The sequence below is a fragment of the Dipodomys ordii genome, unplaced genomic scaffold (assembly GCF_000151885.1).
Source record: "Dipodomys ordii isolate 6190 unplaced genomic scaffold, Dord_2.0 Scaffold37, whole genome shotgun sequence".
Classification (NCBI taxonomy): Eukaryota; Metazoa; Chordata; class Mammalia; order Rodentia; family Heteromyidae; genus Dipodomys; species Dipodomys ordii.
The window spans coordinates 13,379,486-13,398,685 of record NW_012267253.1 but is presented as its reverse complement, the minus strand read 5'-3'; the positions used below and the strand labels follow the sequence as shown (position 1 = coordinate 13,398,685).

The 19,200-nt window shown below is 38.9% G+C and overlaps 1 protein-coding gene across 1 annotated transcript in view; it reads right to left on the bottom strand.

Annotated features, from left to right (window-relative positions):
- LOC105986816 (chromosome unknown open reading frame, human C2orf73) overlaps positions 1 to 19,200 on the bottom strand; it is a 58,427-nt gene that overhangs the window by 25,803 nt on the left and 13,424 nt on the right. Inside the window, 2 exon segments of the mRNA XM_013017914.1 lie at positions 7,688 to 7,835; positions 14,587 to 14,811. Of these exon segments, the coding sequence (XP_012873368.1) occupies positions 7,688 to 7,835; positions 14,587 to 14,811 (373 nt within the window).

Sequence of the window (19,200 nt, the reverse complement as noted above, 5' to 3'; positions counted from 1 at the left end):
GCTAAATGAGTTTGTATCTAGCCATCTACATTTTCTCAACAAAGCCAGGATTCAAACACACAATTTGTTCCTTGTATTGGTGAAATCCAGCAGATTCACTTTGAGAATTTTCTTAATTTTCTGGTTGTGGCTGAAAAAAATTCACCAGTATTATTTGTTCTATAGAAATTCTACTCTTTGCAATAGTATTTAGTTTGATCTTACATTAAAAACCATCAAAATAAAAATACTACAGGTCTTCAGAACACAGCAAAAGAGAGAAATGTAATAATAGCAAGAAATCCTTGTTACATTACATACTTCAATACAAAAGAAGCAACATAAGTTTAAAACTATTTTAGAAAACGAATCTTACCACTATATCTCAATTTGCAATTCAAAAGAATGCTAAAATATCAAGAAGTTGATCAGCAGCCAGTTTTATTTGAAGATGAAATACCACCATTCATCAATTACATCAGCTTTTCCAGCTTATAAAGTTTTATTCTATAAAACCAAGTGTGAAGACTTCTTGTAGGAACTCTGCTATGGTGAATAGAGCCATTTGCTAACCTCCTGGAGGGCAGCCCAGAAAGTGTGTGGCAAGAAGACACAAAAGGTACTTTCATTGTCAGTACAAGATAACATTGCTGAAATGCCAATGGCTGGGCGTAATGTAGTGGGATGATGGGGCAGAATGATTATGAGGAGACTCTTAATTGGGATTAGCACATGTTGACATGCATATTTTTTCTGTTTATAAGCATATGTAAAAATCTGACAAATAAAATGTTACATTAAAATGTTACATTAACAATCAGTTCAATGTCTCTAAGCACTATCTAAAATAAGAATTCATTGCAGGTCTTTGGGCTTTTTTTGTATGCTGGTTGAAATTACATTCTGACTTTAAATGACTGGTTGAGTAATATGTAATTTCCATTCCGTTATCCAATACATTCAAAAATATTTATTGAGTTTGGGCATTTATTGTTATATCCTAGGCCTTAGAATATAATAATAAACAGTAAGAGAAAGACTAATAAAAGGGAAGAAAACTACCAGAGAAGATGAGACAGAGACAAAGAAAGATACAGAGAGACAAACATACACACACAGAGACAGAGAGACAGACACAGAAAATCTGAGTGAGCATGCCAAGTGTCTAAATCTAAATTCAGCTCAACACTTAGCATGTTGTAATATTAATAAGAATAGTTACCATTTATTGTCTACTACGAGCTAAACACTGTGATATGCATGTGTGCTTTCATTTGGTTCTCATGATAATCTTTCAGTGTAATTATTAGTAGTTTCATTTCATAAACTGAAAGTTAAGTCATGGACCCAGAATCCAAAAATTCTGAGTGTTGAATCAACACTAAATTCCAAGGAGAGTGGTGAAGGTGATAGAGTCATTTTGATTTCCAATTAAGCATGTGTATTTACCATCATACTTCCCAAAGGTCTAGTACAACAATAGTAAAGAAACTAGGAAGGACTAGGAGAGAGAGAGAGAGAAAAGCCTACATGAAAGCAAAGATACTAACAAACTTGGAGGCTGGAAGCTAGATAGATAAGTGACCGTGGATTTGAGTAGACCTCAGGAAACTGGAAGTAAGGGTTTATGGGGTGAGAATGAGGGAAAATCAAGCCAATTTGTCCTATAGCATTCCAGCAACCCCCAGGGATCAGAGACATTGGACACCTGGAGGTGGGACCACCAGCAACGGTGGTGGCAGAGGATTACTGGGATGAACTCTCTAGCACCTCTTCCTTAAGAGACTCTGATTATCTGTTTTCACCCCAGGCAGGAATTTAGAGGATTTCTCTCTACCAAAACTGACTAGTTCAACAGACACATAGATTTCCCCCGATACCAGAGAAATCCCTTATTAAATTGCTAGACCTTCCTGATCAACTGAAAACCAAGTCTAGTCTTGTCTTCCAGACCCCTTCGTGTAGATCAGGGCCTGCTCCTTATGTGGGAAGGACTGCATGATTAGTCAAAAAGTTAAAGCAAAACTCATGCACCATATTTAGATTCTTCATTTTAACCAACTCATTTACTAGGTTTTCAGCCCAACCTTTTTGCACGTGTCCACAGATCAGATTCCACTGTCTTGTAAAAACCACGCCTCTAATGCATCCTTTCCATGTCTTGTTTCTTTAACCCAGAATGAAATGTAAAAAGACATTTGAAACAAAATGAACACAGAATCCTTCAAGATTAAAAAAAAATCATTCCACCTCCTCTCTCATAATTATTTGCCCATTCCAAAGGAGTGTTTTCTACTTAGTGACTAGCCTTTTAACGAGTCTTTACAAAGTAATTAACTTTAATTTGCAAGAATATGTAATTAAGTTATATAAATTCAATAACAAGTATGCAGACATAAATTTGTTTGGAAACAAGCCTGACCTTCAGAAAGCTTTTCTACCTCTTTAGTCTGGGTTGTATGGCCATGTCTGAACCCCTATATTGTGAGCAATACAAGATATAGTAGATAGACATAGCAGACTAAACAGGACTGTGTAGGTTTTGATGGGAGATTTGAGATTTATTCTATGCACAATGAGAAATAATTGGAATACCAAAAGGAGGAAAGGGATATCACGGTGTTTTAAAAGCATGCTTGTAGGCTGGGCACAGTGGCACGTACATGTAATTGAAGCTATTTGGGAGGCTAAGGGAAGAGTACAGTAAGTTTGAGGCCAGCCCATACAACAAAAGGAGAACCTGACTCCCCCAAAATATTTAAAAAAGTCCTTCTGATGATGCAATGGAAATGCATCATGGAGGAGGAAGAGGAGGAAGAAGACAGCAGGGAGTAGTAGCTTAACGAATTACAATAAAGATGGAGAAAGAGATGTCATGCTGGTGGATGTAATATCCAAGAATAGGGAAAGGGAGAGTTTTAGAATGACCTCTAGATGATCAAATCTGAGTACCTGGGGAATGGAAATGATCCCCCTTGAGATGAAGGAATCCCTGTGTGGCCTAGGTTTGAGGGGGAAGTGAACCCTTGTCACCATGGGGAATCTGAAAAGGTGATCATTTATTCAAGAAGAGATGTTTAGTAGGTGGTTGTTTATGTGAGCTTGAATCTCAATGCAAAGGATAGGGTTAGAGATATGTGTTTTTAACTGGTTCTTCTGACTTTCATAAACATTTATTCTTTGTTTTGTGCACACTGAATAGTATCCCTTGATTATTCATGTTAACTAAGGGTATCAGCATCCCTTCTCCTCTTTTCTTTGCCATCTTCCATCCGCTATATAGTTACTTTTCTTAATAAGGTTGTTAACACACATCTTATGTTCTTCTGTCTTTTCTTTGTGCCTGTACTGGGGCTGGAACACAGTCCGACATGCTCTCCCTTAGCCTTTTCACTTACAGCTGGTTGGTGCTCTACCACTTGAGGCATTCCTCCACTGTGTGTGTGCGTGTGTGCATGCGTGCGTGTGTGTGTGTGTGTGTGTGTGTGTGTGTGAGCACATGTGTGCTCATGTGCTGGTAATGGGGCTTGAACTTGGGGCATCGGGTTCTCCCTTAGCTTTTTCAATCAAGGCTGGCACTCTACCACTTGAGCCATAGCTCTACTTCTGGCTTATTGATGGTTAATTAGTCTCTTGGATTTGTCTGCCTGGTCTGCCTTGAAACTGTGATGCTCAGATCTCAGACTCCTGAGTAACTAGGATTACAGGTGTAAGCCACCAGCACCCTCCACTTCTTTTTGCTGGTTAATTGGAGATAAGAGTCTCACTGACTTTCTTGCTCAAGATGGTTCTCAGGCTCCTGAATAGCTAGGACTACAGTTGTGATCAACCAGGACCTGGATTGTTATTATTGTACGAAATAATGGGGTTCACTATGATATTTTCATACTTATATACTATGTACATTGATCATATATACCCCAACCCTTTTATCTCCTCCCTCCTCTTAGTGATCCCTCTCCATAGTTCCCACTGTACTTTTGTGTTCTTCTTTTTCAATCTAGGTTCTGCATGGAAGAAAACATGAGGTTATTTGTCATTTTGAGCCTGGTGTAATTTGCTTAAAATGATTATCTCCAGTTCTATCCATTTTCCTACAAATGATAGGTTTGTTTTTCTTTGTGGTCTACTAATACTCCATTGGGTATATATACCATATTTTCTTTATGCATTAATCTGTGGATGATGGGTACCTATACTGACTGTATGATTTTTTATTATATGCTGATTGCTTTCAGGTTATACCCAGAGTGGTCTAGCAGGATCATATGCTAGTTCTATTTTCAGTTGATGTTTGTTTTTTTTTAATTTTGGGACACTTGAAACTGATTCTCACAGTGGCTAGACTAATTGACATCTATACCAACAATGTCAGTAACCATACTTAAATTTTCTATGGTGTCTAGCCTTCAGGTGAAACCACTAAGAGAATTCCACAGTATATAATTATATGAATTTTGTTCACTTAAGGGCAAAATGATGTGCCAGGGCTTCATTTCCTCTTGGTGGATTGCCAGGGCCACTTGAAAAAAAGTGCTTCTTGGGCTTAGGGCTTGGCTCAAGTGTTAGAGCACTTGCCTGGAGAGTATAAGGCTCTGGGTTCAAACCCTTGTCCTGTCACAGAAAAAAAGAAGTGGTTCTAGTAGAAAATAAATCCTCTTCTGTAGGTTAGAAATTATTTCCCCTATGAACTTTGAACATATTAACTCAATATAGCCTTGTAAAAGAGTTGCTTGATTTCATACCTAATGCTATTCCTTAGATTGTGCGATTTCTATTTCTCTTTATGGAAAATCTTAGAATCTTTTCATGATTGTGCCTTCACATCTCATACTGATATATATGTAAGTGTCCATCTCTTTTCCTTCCAGCTTAGGAGCACTTTATAACTCTTCCCAGTGTCTTTTATTCTGGGGGACTTTCCTCTTCTCTGAGAGGCTGTATAGCGTTCAAATACTAGAGTTAAGCTATCTGAGTTCAGATACTAACCATTCTATCTACTGTGTAACCTTAAGCAAGTTGTTTAAACTCAGTGCTTTCTTTTGAAGTTTCAGTACATGCACTCCCAAAATGCTACTCTCATATATCGATATATTGAGTTAATAGCTGAGTTAATAACAGCACAGTGAAGACAAGAAAAACATTCTGAGCTCCTTTTTTATCCTCTTAAATACAGGACATGAAATCCCTATGTGAAAGATGTCTTCTCCTTACCAGCAGGAAAGTTCTCTCTCTCTCATCACCAAGCATAGGAAATGGTGAGAGAATGTATACAAACTTGTTAAACTAACCCTTCTCCAATTGCTCATTAACCACCCAGCTAATGATCTGAGCTCAAGTCCCTTGCCTTTCCTCTACTTCTCAATCTACCACTCCATTCAATTAGGTATATGGGCTTCATTCTTTGGGTCATTTCCTTATATTCTTGTGCTAGATTATAACTTACTTTAAATAAATCTATATGCTTCTGTCACCGATCTTTGTGTGGATTTAATTCTTAGACTTGACCAAAAAGAAAAAACCCTCAGAGAATAGAAGTAAAATTTTGTTTTCTTACCTAAAAAGTGGGAATAGTAATAGTATTATTACACTACCACATTACAAAGGATTTGTGTGAGAATTGAGTGAGTTCTATTTGTACTGGCTGGTAAACTGTATGTGCTTAATAAATGTTAGATGTTGGGGGCTGAGAAGGTGGGTCAGTGGTAGAGTGCTTGCCTTGCATGCATGAGGCCCTGGGTTCGATTCCTCAACACCACATAAGCAGAAAAAGCAGGAAGTGGTGCTGTGGTTTAAGTGGTAGGGTGCTAGCCTTGAGCTGAAGAGCTGAAGGACAGCACCCAGGCTGAGTGTTCAGGCCCCAAGACTGACAAAAAAAAAAAAGTTACGTGTTGATCATAAAGCTGAATCTCCACTTTTCTTTTCTTCTCTGTATCCTCTAGGTTTTCATTGTTTTATGCTCTTGATATTTCCTTACATTTGTCCAAATTCTTATTATGCCTGAGGTTTTTTTTGTATAATTCTAATCTTTTGTGGTCTGTTAATTATTAGGAACAGAACAGGGACTGTGATTTTCCAAATTAATACCTGGTGTGATAGTGACTAAAATACTGTGTCCTAGTAGTCCTAAAATGTTAAAATGGGGCAGGTAGACCATGACTGAAAATGCTTTGGAGACAGATTTGGAGGAACCTTCTGAGTTCTGTTCTTTTTTTTTTTTTTTCCTGGTCTCTTCCTGTGCTGGCTGACTGAGCCTACCCAAAATGTCAATCCAACTGGGTTTCTTTCCTGCATTTCTTTCTAGGGATGGACTCTTTGAACTCTTTTTAGCCATTAATAGGCTTCTATCCTTTCTCACATTCCATAAAGCCCTTCCTTCAATTCCCTTCACCTTGATCAGTTTATTACTTTTGTCCTGCTTTTTAAAGTGTCTTGGGAGACAAGCGAATGTATACATTTCTGCTCAGTTTACTCTCCTGAATTAAAACCATAAGTTTTTTTTTATCCATCTAAAGGACAGCCCATTGTTACAGATTAATAGCCCTCTTCATTAACTACTTCTGATGAAGTGGAAATGATGCTGAATATGACTATTTTCTACCATTCTGACCTTCAGTCCTGTTGCCCCATACATACTTAACTGGACTGACTAGATTGTGGAGTCATTTAAAGCTATCATTAAGAGGTCTGAAAGTCATCCTCTTTGACTATTGAACTGTTTATTTGAAGTTTAGCTTATGAACTTATACTGATAGTGAATAAATGTGCTTGTTTTACCCAGGCCTGTACTTGTTTAAGACTTGGTAAATCCTCTCTCAGAGGAGTACTCTCAGAAGTATCTAGAGGATGTTGGCTAAGAGACAGATATGACTTTCATTAAAAGTGACTTTCTTAAAATGACATTGTCAAGTAAAATAACTTTAGGTGTGAAAGTGTTTTAGTGAATAGCTGATGTAACAGTATATGCTCACATGACTAGGCCATGTGGGATGTTCCAAATGTTGAAAAAGGAGGAAAAAACCCAGTGTTCTTTTTCTCCTTGGTTATCATGCTTGTACTTGTTACAATACAGGTGCTCAAACTTCTACATGTGGGGCTGGGAATGTGGCTTACAGTGGTAGAGTGCTTGCCTAGCATGAACAAAGCCCTGGGTTTGATTCCTCTGTGGCTCTGTGGCTCAAGTGGTAGAGAGCTGGCCTTGAGCAAGAGAGGCTCAGAGAAAGAACGCAAGCCCTGAGTTCAAGGCCCAGGACCAGCCCTCCCAAAAATGGTCTATATGCTAACTTAAACTTATATAAGCTAAACTTAGAAAAATTAAATTCTTTTTTTTTCCAAAATTTATTGACCACTATTTTCTGTCTTGAGCAATAGCTACAAATATATACAAAATATTTCTCAGAGTTCACTTTGTAAGATAGTGTCATTTAGTATTACCTGCTATTTTAATAGTTTTAATGTTTTAAAAACTGGTGGCAACAACAATGAGCAGAATGCTACCAAATTTCTGATCTTGAAGTTGGTATTCATGATCAGTGCAATTTTTCAATACATTATATTAGAGTTGTATGGAAATAGGCTGTCTACTAGAAGATAACCTGGTAGAGTCATAGGAACTTGAACTAGTGTGTCTTCCTACTCCTGTAAAGAAGTCTATCTTAACAGTAGTAAACTGAGATATCAAAAGAGGTTTTACCACTGCTAACCTTACCTATTCCACAAGAAGGCTTTTGCAGCCTGCTGAATTTGACTGGATAAGACAGTTGACCTGTTGGTTTTTGGAAGTCACTCCTCTGGGTACTCTGACTGTCAAAAGGTGGTCGTCGACACTCCTGTGACTCAGATGGCCACCAGTGACTCTTTATAGAGAAAAACAATTGGAAGCAAAATTGAATACTGTTGGAAATTTTCATGTGTTTTCTGTGAATGTTCAATAATTTAACTTATTAGATAGCCCAGTACTCAAATAGAGTTCTTAAATCTAGGAATAAGTATCTTTTCACAAAGATTGCAATTGTGTGCGTGTGTGTGTGTGTGTGTGTGTGTGTGTGTGTGTGTGTGATGTGTGTGCACCACTACTAGAGCTTGAACTCAGGACCTCAAGCTCTTGCTCTGTTCACTCATGGCTGACTCACTATCACTTAAGTCATACCTTTATTTCCAGCAGTTTCCTGGTTAATTGGAGACAAGTCTTGAGAAGTTGTCTGCCAATTTGGATACAAACTGAGATTCTCAGATCTCAGCCTCCTAAGTAGCTAAGATTACAGGCATGAGACACCAGCTCCCAGGTTGTATTTCTTTTTTAACTTTTTTTTGATCATATTGGGGATTGGACTTAGGACTCCTGCACATGCTAGAGAAGCACTCTATCACTTGAAGCATACTTCCAGCCCAAAGACTATATTTCTTAAGAGGCATCTAAAAACAAATCCACCTATAGAGTTTTTAGCTGAAATACAACTCCTAAATTCTTATTTAGCTATCTACTATCAACATATAACATGATCAAAATAAATAAGTTATGGAGAGGGGAGGGATAGTGGGAGAAGAACAAGGGAAGGGGAACAATGATGGACAAGTACTCATTGCCTTATTCATGTAACTGTAACTCCTCTGTACAGCATCTTTACAATAAAATAAAATTTAAAAAATATTATTTAAAAAATATTATTACATTTTGTACTCTAATTTTATTATATAAATAATAAAACATGATTTAATCTAAAAATATGCTCAATATATTTTATGAGAACGTATAATCATCTAAAATGTTGGTTATAAACGGTTTTGTTTTTGTTGGTCATAGGGTTTGAACTCAGGACCTGGGCACTGTCTCTAAGCTCTTTTGCTCTACACCTATAATCCTAGCTACTCAGGAAGCTGAGATCTGAGGATTACGGTTAAAAGCCAGCCTGGGCAGAAAAGTCCTTATGAGACTCTTATCTCCAATAAACTATTCAAAAAAGCTATGGCTCAGGTGGTAGAGCACTAGCCTTGAGCATAAAGAGGCTTCAGGACAGCATCTAGGCCCTGAGTTCAAGCCCCAGGAAAGGCAAAAAAAAGTTTTTAGTAGATGATTTATATCATGAAATACATTTATACAAGAGTATATGAGGTTACTCATACATAAAACTGAAACCATTATCTTGCCCATGTAATTGTAACTCCTCTGTATGGTATTTTCATAATAATAATTAAAAAAATAAAAAGAACGTGAAAACTGAAACCAAATTTTCCCAAGTATCATCTTACTTTATATATGACACAATATTTGGCTGTTTTTCTATTCTATTCTATTGCTTTTTCTTCTCTTTCATTGAAAGCAATATTTTGTTTCATAAATGTAACTATAATAAAATGCTGCTTGAGAATCACATTGATTTATAATTCACTAATAACTCAGTTCAACAATATTTTGTTCTACAGCTCGATGTGACTGAATTGTGGATGTTCAGAGCTAGGCATGCAGGAGGAGGAGGCCTGATGAATTCCTCGGTGGCACATGGACCATTTCATCTCTTAGAAGCTGAGAAAGCAGTTGTTACTTGACTTAATTCGAATCAAAATTGAAATCTGCTTGATCAGGAAAAAGAAAACCTGAGGGAAGGCAACTGGCACTCCGGGAAGTTCCCGGATGTGATGAGGTAATAACCTTAAGGAATGCCAGTGCCTACACTGGGTTATAAGAAAATAAAGCCGCACCAGTGGCTCAAGCCTATAATCCTAGCTACTCAGGAGTTAGAGATCTGAGGATCACAGTTCAAAGCCAGACTGATTTAGGAAAGTCCGAGAGACTCTTATCTCCTATTACTATCTGGAGCTGAGACTCAAGTGATAAGGGGCTAGCCTTGAGGGAAAAAGCTCAAGAGCAGAGCCTAGGTCCAGAGTTCAAGACTCAGGACTGGCACAAAAACAAACTAGGAACCAAAATTTTAAAATACAATTCAAGGAGAATATTCGATTCCAGTAATAAAATTCTTTCACTATAATCAAGGTTAAGTTAATATAAAAAAGAAGAGGCATCTAAAGAACCCTATATGAGTTGGGCATGGTAGTGCATTCCTGTAATCCCAGCTGTTCAAGGGGCAAAGGAAGGATTGTGAGACCAATAAAAGGTAACAACAACTTTCTCCAAAACAAAAAACAAGAGTAAATGGTTAGCACACGTGGTAGAGTAGAGCACTTAACTTGTGTGAGGCCCAGGGTTCAATCCCTAGCACAACAAAAAGTAAAACTAAAAATAAAAGAGAATCCCACGTGGCTGCATAGGAAGTCAGCTCTCAAATGAGTTAAGCTTCTGAAAAAGTGTACAGTATCAAATTCAAAAAAGTTTTTTTTTCTGGGAGAAAGCTTAGAATAAAAAAAAATCAAACATTAACAATCTGGAAAGGATTACAATGTTCAAGGCTGAAACTTAGACTACTCAACGTGAGGTTGTTTGTTAAGGGAAATTATCTGATAAGATAAGCATGTACCAGAGAGAAAAGAGCAAAGACCTGAATAACAGACAAAAGAATTAGATATCACTCTGTCACTTTCATGCTAGGTTTTTGGGCTAATGACAACTTGTTACCAGGACTAATGGAATGACAGGCAATTGCAAATAGGTGATTTCTGGCAGTACTCCAGAAATTTAGGATCCAGGAAATTCTGGAGAAGCTGGCTAATACCCAGATGTTCAGAATGGGCTAAAAAGATAAATTTTACAAATTAAGACTACTTGATATAGATCCAATGAAAATTCTAGGACAGATTACCTAAGCAGATGGTGTCTTCTCACTATGTGGCTAAAAATAATCAGGACTCACTGTTTGAGTCAGAGTGGCTGCCTCTTCCAGCTCTCCACTCCATAATTACCATTGTGCTTATTATGTACAAGGTCTAGAATTCATAGCCTTATCTTTCTCTCTCTGCAGTTCTATGTGGTAGGTACCCCCCACTTTCCAGAGGAGGAGACTCCCAGGAGATTAAACTTCCCCTAAACTATGTCTCTAGCAGGCCAAAACACAACCACATGACCACAATTTGACCCGTCACCTATGCACACATACCCCTAAACACTATGTTACATCAAGTCTCTTTTTTTGGTTTGGATTTTTTTTAACTGTATTTTTTTTTGTCTTTTCTTTTTTGGTACTGGGGATCGAACCCAGGACGTTGCGCTTGCTAGGCAAGCGCTTTGCCACTGAGCTATATCCCAGCCCTACATCAAGTCTCTTATGGAATGCTAAAGCAGATAAGCAGAAACTTAACTATATTGTTGCAAAAGCAAAGAATCACAGGTTCTAAGTAGGTGTCTTACTTAGTCTGTTTTGGTAGCCATATCGGAACACCACAGGCTAGGTAATTTAGAATGGACAGAAATGTGTTGGCTCACACATTTGGCTCACATTCTAACTCCAAGATGGTGTCTTGAATGCTTATGTAGACCTGGAAAACCCAGGATAGAAGACAGTCCTGTCAGAAAAATCCTTGAGACTCTTATCTCCAATTAACTAGCAAAATGCTAGAGTGGAGGCATGGTTGAAATGGTAGAGTACCAGCTGTGAGCAAACAAGACAAGCAAAATCTCGTGGCCCTGAATTTAAGCACTGATACTTGCATGGAAACAAAAAGAAAGAAAGAAAGAAAGAAAAAAAGAATTGCAGTACTGTTTTTTTTCTTTTTAAAAAAGTTAAGTCCTCCAAACATTTCTTCATGATTCACTTACCCAGAATCTCTTTTCCAGAGACTCAAATATTAGCAAAGTAACTCTCTGATCCACAAATGATATAAGGTATGTGTCTTACAAAGTTTTTTTTTTTTTTTATAGTAAAACTCCCTTGGGATGCTTAATGCTATGGTTTGAGAGCTTATCCCCTCCAAAGCTGACATAGAAATTAAATTGTGTTCTGTTTTGTTTTTTGGGTTTTTTTTTTGGGGGGGGGGTCCGGTCGTGGGGAACTCTGGGCCTGGGCGCTGTCCCTCAACTCTTCAGCTCAAGGCTAGCGCTCTACCACTTGAGCCATGGCACCACTTCCAGCTTTTTTTTTTTGTTCTGCTTATGTGGTGCTGAGGAATCGAGCCCAGGGCCTCATGCATTCAAGGCAAGCGCTCTACCACTGAGCCACCTTCCCAGCCCTAAATTGTCTTCTAACAGTACTGAGAGGTGAAACTTTTAAGAGACATGAGTGTTTTTGCTTTTATCGGTGGGATTCTGTTTTTGGTGGGTTCCCAGGCTGGTTTTGAATCATGATCCTCAGATCTCAGCCTCCTGAGTAGCTAAGATCATAGGTGTGAGCCATGGGTGCTAGGAGCTCAATTGCTCTTCTTAAACAGAGATACCAGGTTACTGTTCAAGTGAAATTCTTTGAGAATTTTACCAAAATGTTCTCCTTTGTCTCACAAATGTAAAGGGCATAATGAATAGGTTTTCCTAAAGTCTTAGTAACTTTCAGACACTCCTGTTAGGGAAAGTATTCTGAAGAAATGGGAAATATAAGTACAAATTAACAAATTTAAAAGCTTCTGTACAACAAAGGAAATAATTAACAGAATGAAGAGACAACTTACAGAATGGGAGAAAAAACTTGCCAGCTATTCATCAGATAAAGAATATCCAGATTATATAGAGAGCTGCCAAACATAAACCCCATCAAGACCAAAATGATTAAATTAATAAGCAAATAAATTGAATAGCTCAAAAGAAGTACAAGTATACATTAAGAAGTGTTCACCATCTTTAAACATAAAGGAAATGCAGATCAAAAAGACACTGAAGTTCCATTTCACTCTAGTCAGAACTGCAATGATAAAGAAAACAAAAAAATAACAAGCAAGGAGGGGAAAAAGTCGAAGACTGTTGGTGCAACTGTAAATTGGTGCCACCACTCTGGACTTGTTCTATGTAACACTAAGATTAATAGATGTTATGTGAAAGCGTTTCCCATGGCTAAATAAAGCTGCAAAATAGTAAGATAAGCCAAGTTATCCAAGTTTATCACGGATGTTTCTGACTCTTTATACACCGATAGTAGTAGTGACACTCCTGAGAAAGACACATAAAAATTACACCTTTTCCAGAACTTACTTGATTTTAGAAATTTATTTTTTCAAGTATGTGAGTGAAGGCTAGTGTTCTGAAAGCTACACTCTGACAAGCCTTTTCTAAAGACCAGTACTTGGAAATTTCCAGACAATCAGATTAGTTTTCATTGAAAGTCACTGTGCTAAGACCCTTTTTACTGCATCCAGTAACTTCAACATTATGCCGTAGTGCAGAAAAAGAGGAGGGCTTCAGAAGATTACAGGAGTCTTGAGTGATGGAGATGTTGCATCACTTGATCATGGTAAGATTATATAACTAGAACTTTATCACAGCTCACAGGACTGCATCTTTAAAAAGGTCAGCTTTTCTCTAAATATGTTCCTTTATATGGCAAAGGAGCTTTGGAGATGAGATTTAGAATCTTTTCTTTTTGGTTTAGTTATTTTCTGTGATAGTTTTGCAATTCTTTTGTCCAACGTTGGCCTCTACCTACCTCTCCTGGTGTAGCTAGGATTACAAGCTTATACCTGGCTTGTTGAGAGGGAATTTTACTAACTTTTTTCTTTGGCTGCCATCTCCCCCATATCTATCTCCTGAGTAATTGGGATTACAAGTATGAGCCTCTGTGCCCAGTCAAGATGAGGGATCTTGAGCTGGAGAGATTACCCCATATTACCCCAAACAGAATACAAGGATCCCTTTAAAAGGCAGGAGAGTCAATCAGAGAGATTTGATTATTAGATTCTTCTGGTTCTAAAGAGGAAGGTGCCATGAGCCAAGGAATGTAAGCAGCCCCAGAAGCTGAGAAAGGCAAATACAGACTGTTTCTCAGTGCCTCTAGAAGGATTTGACCAGCCAAAAGCCAGTGACACTGGTTTAACATATCTGAACTCCAGAACTGTAAGAGAATTAATTTCTGTCGCTTTAAGCCAGTGTTTAAATTTGTAACAATTCCAACGGGAAACAATATAATAAATCATACCTCAACAACCCTAACTTTTAAAAAATGGTAATGGAATGTATTTAGGATGGCATAGTTCAGGTAAGCCAACTGTCCTACAGCAGAGACAGTATTTGCTTACTATATTACCTCAGATACACTCATTAACCTCGCTATGTATTATCACTTCTGAAATAGTTCCAATAATACTTTGTAGAAAGCGTTGCAAAAATTATACTTTATATAAAAACAAAGCTAATTCCTGGCACTCTATATACTTTAAGTCAATGGTAGCTATTTTATAGCTACCATTTTATAGCTGAGTAGGGTGAAGTTTTTGGAATATATGCCACAAACAACATTACAGGATTCCTTTAGTAGTCCCCACGCACTACTGAGTAGCTACAATCCTACCCAATGTAGAAAATGATTACTTGCATTCTTGCCTTAAATACATATTGTTTATATAACAAAGTTATCTGCCAGAACAGTTCCAGATTACTGCTTTTAACCATTGGATTATCAACAATCCTATTTTGAGACAAGCACGTCACCTTCCTTAAAATAGCTGTGACCAAATTATCCTGCAAAGAAAGCTTCCAAATCTAAATCTATATTTGAATACAACAAACATCTGTCCAACCTGCACTTCGGGCCCTTCTTTTGGATCTATGTAGGGAATTGGTTCATTGTAAGTTCTCATATTTGTGTTAATGAATTTAGCATAATTTACACGTCCTCTCCGGACACAAGATGTTGAATGTTGCATTGTTTTTTCTTGTTCGATTTCTTCTTTTTTAGTTACATACTTTATACCATCATCTTCTATTTTGTCTTGTCTGAAAAACACAATTAAATAGTAAATTTTCTACCCCAATAAGCATTGTACAGAGTCCTAATCAAATAAGACCTAAGTATGTTTCAAGTATTAAGACAATTTAGGTTTTATTAATAGTGATTAATAGACTTACACTATTAAAATTTGGGTTGGTTAATGTGTTAATAATGATTAGTCATTCTGATATAGTAGTGCAGTACATTGGCTCTTTTTTTGGGGGGGAAACACTAGTGATTTAATGACACAAATCATGTTTATAGTATTTATGCATATGACTAAATTACATGATTATCTGAACATGCTTTCTTTAAAAGTTTTATGATCTAGAGCGGACCTCCCCTGTTTAACCTAGTAAATTTAGCCATCTGCTCTGGTCAAGGACAGCTACTTAACTCTAAAAATTCACCTGGCAAACTTATAAAAGCTATCAAATGACCGCCAATATTTCTTTTTTCTTCTTCTTCTTTTTGGTGGGTAGGTCTAAGATTGGGACTCGAATTTGGTACCTGTTGCTTTGGCTCACTGGCTAAAGCTCTACCATCAAGCGTGGGGGGTGGGGGTGGGGAAGGAACCACGACAGGTAAAACACTTCAGCTTATCTGACTGACCATTTTTGGTGTTTTTATGAACTACACCTGCTACATAAATATGAAATTATTTCAAAAAAACTTTTTGAAATATAATGAAATAGTAATGAAATCAACTACTCTGAATGCTTTTTACATAGAAACCTTTAAAATCCAAGTGGGAGGAATGTCGATAAGATTCCAACTTCATAGAATGGAGAGTTCTATTTTTCCTTACCCACAGACCTTCAAACATAACCCTACATTGCCTTAAAAAGTCAGGCCATCTCTTCCATCATGTCATTCATTTTCTTCTTCTCTTTATTTCTATTTTTCTCCTTCCTTCCTTCCTCCCTCCCTCCCTCCCTCCCTCCCCCCTTCCTTCCTTCTTTCCTTCCTTTTCTTTTGCCAGTCCAGGGACTTGAACTCTGGAAGTGGGTGCTATCCTTGAGCTACTATTTGTTCAAGGCTAGCACTCTACCACTTGAAGCACAGCACCATTTCTGGCTTTTTCTGTGATTTACTGGAGACAAAGAGTCTCAGACTGCCCGGACTGGCTCTGAATTGTGATCCTCAGATCTTAGCCTCCTGAGTAGCTAGGATAGCAGGCGTGAGCCACTGGACCCAGCTATGTCACTCATTTTTCAATGAAAACCCTTGACTGTACAAAAAAAAAATATTTCCTCCCGAAAACACCTCACACCTCTTCTATGACCTGCTCCTGAGCATCTCTTCAACCTCATTCAAGCTTCTCTGCCCTCGCTTTCCATTTTCTGTTCCCTACAGAGCATTAGCACATACCCTTCTCTCTGCCTGCTGCTCTTCCTGGTTCTCTGACAGGGTGCTAATTATCACATAGGACTTAAGCTGAAAAATCCCCTCTTCAAAATCTCTTCCTAGATTTCCCTCGTCCTACATTCCATTCTCTCCATGCATTCTCTCATGAGTTTTCAAAGTGGGCTTTATTATGACCTTTTTCTTTGGTAAATGTATAAAATTGGTCATATTCTCTTCTCCTTGTCTTCTTTTTCTCCTCTTCTACTGTTTCCTCCCCCTAAACAGACCTCCTTTTATGTTCATGTCCTTGGGGTTTTTCCTTTAGATCATATTTTTAAAAATATGCAGTCTTTGTCTGAGTCTGGTTTATTTCACTAACATGATGATTTCCACTTCCATCCATTGTCCTGCACGTGACAAAATGTCATTCCATTTTATGCGTAAATAATATTTCATCCCACTCAATGTCTTCTCTGTTTTATGCTTTATCCATTCTTTCATGACAGCCACAATTCTTAATATATGTACCTCGGTTCTTGTTTGTAATAAATACCATAAATACCCTTATTAGTCAATAAATTGCATGACATAAAGATTGTTTCATACATCATTATTTACCCCACACTCAGGAAAGTGTCTTGCTCACATATCTGTGGTGAGTCTTTTAGAATTGTCTTTCCACTATGGCTTTGTTTTTGTCATGTACCCACAACTCTCAACTATACAATCAAAGGCCATTCAGAATCCCTTTGAGTTTTCTGCAAATTGTCCTCTGCAAAGGATTTGGAAAAACTGATTACGGGTCAAGTGTAAATAAGTTCCAATTCTTTTCTATGACCTTTCCAGAGATACTAGCATTTATTTAAAGATTATGACCAGTGGGCCAATTTATCATTGTGGACCACTGGCTTCCCTAAGTTTCTCATAGTTGTATCCCTCCAATACATTTATACTAGAATTCTTTCCTGGCCATAGTTGGGATTGAACTCAGAGTCTCTCTTGCTACATGGGTGTGCTACTGAAGCCACACCCCCCATTTTTGCATTGCTTATTTTTGAGGTAGTGTCTTGCTTTATGCCCAGGCCAGGCTGGGCTATGATCCTCCTAATTGTGCTTCCCCAGTAGTTGGGATAAAGGGCCTGTTCCATCTCACCCAGCCATTGAAGAAGATGGAGTTTTGAGAACTTTTATGCCTGGGCTGCCTTGGAGGACAATCCCTTGATCTTGGCCTCTCAGAGTAGCTAGGATTAAGTGCCTAAACCACCTTGCCCATCTTAGATTGAAGTCTTTCTTAATTAAGGAAAGAAGTGTGGCTATTTGCTTGCTCACATCCTTTGATGACCATTTATGATATAAATTCCTACATAGGATCCAGAAAATGTGAAATGTGAAGGCAGTGGTCTCTTTGTAGAAGGAAATGCAGATTAAACCACTGATTAGTTAGGCCTGGACTAGAATCCTAATTCTCCCATTCAGTATCTGAACCTGGGTTTCCTTATTTAAAAGCATGACAGCTGGTATGGAAGATGTGAGAATAACATTGAATTACTCATTCTGTCAACACTCATTGTCTGCTATTGTTTGTCAGGTGTTAGGGGCAAGGAGGATTCAGCAGAGACAAAACAGAAAAACAGCAACAAAAACCCCAACCCTGTCCTCATATAGCTTGCATTCTAGAGAGAGAAGTAAGATGGGGGGGAAAAAGTAAAATACACAGCTGTGTCAGGACAAGCACTAAGCACAGAATGGAGTTTGGAGAAGGCAAGCTGCACGTGGGAGGTAGGCTGCATTTTTAGGTAGGGTAGAGGCTGCACTGTGAAGGTGGCAATTGAAAAAAGAAAGAAAGAAGGAAGGGAGGGAGAGAGCTAAGTGGATATCCGAGGGATGGCATTCCAGCAGAGTGAGTACTGACTGCAAAAACTTCCTAGATACTGTCCCTTCCTTAGAACACAAACTGGTCTTTGGGCCGGGCGCTGGTGGCTCACGCCTGTAATCCTAGCTACTCAGGAGGCTGAGATCTGAGGATCGCGGTTCAAAGCCAGCCCGGGCAGGAAAGACCGTGAGACTCCTATCTCCAAAAAACCACCAGAAAACCGGAAGTGGCGCTGTAGCTCAAGAGGTAGAGCACTCGCCTTGAGCTGAAGAGCTGAGGGACAGGGCCCAGGCCCAGAGTTCAAGCCCCACGACCGACAAAAACAAAAACAAAAAACTGGTCTTTGGATTAGCAGCACTAGCATCCATTATGACCCTGTTAGCAGCACAAAGATACAGGCTCCAAATTAACCATTTAATCTATGCAGCTGGTTCCTGGGAACCTGCCTCCACCAGCTCTCTAACTAGTTCATTGGCCCGTTACAGGTTGAGAACGACTGTTCTGACAGTACAGGCTTTAGAAGGAGGTGTCCCTAACTCCGTACAAATCTTAACGAGCTTTCATATCTTGTTTGGGAGAGTCACCGAAATTTCAATACATCACAGTCTCCTGAAGTCCAGTCGGAGCACAGATTATCTGCTCCCACACTCAGGGCTTCGGATGCAGCGAGGGTGGAGCCGGCTGTCCCTTAGAAATGGTCATTTTGTCATTTCCAAGTGGTGATGTTTGGGAATCTCTGCAGATGACAGCAGGGAGCCGCTGCGGTAGGCACCGGGTGTGCAGGCCTTGTGTGGGCGGGCGCCTGAGCTGTCGCTGTGATGGCGAGGGGGTCACCTCTTTATGTCGTAGAGACCACCCTGCCTTGCTGAGGAGCTGCAGATGATACAGGAAGGGAAGCAGGGGCTGCAGTGCAGAGTGTGAGGCTGGGGCTTGGGCCCAAGTGGGGCGCGCAGCAGGGCTGCACCGTGGGAGACAGAGGTAATAGACTTGTGGTAGGTGTGGGGCACGAGAAGGAATGATTTCAAGATGACTTCAGGAACGGAAGGCCCGTGATGCGGTTAATCGGCCAAGTGCTCAGCAAGTGAGTTTAATTTTTTTTTTTTTTTGGTCCAGTTGTGGGGCCTGAACTCTGGGCCTGGGTGCTGTCCCTGAGCCCTTCAGTTCAAGGCTAGCGCTCTACCACTTGAGCCACAGCACCACTTC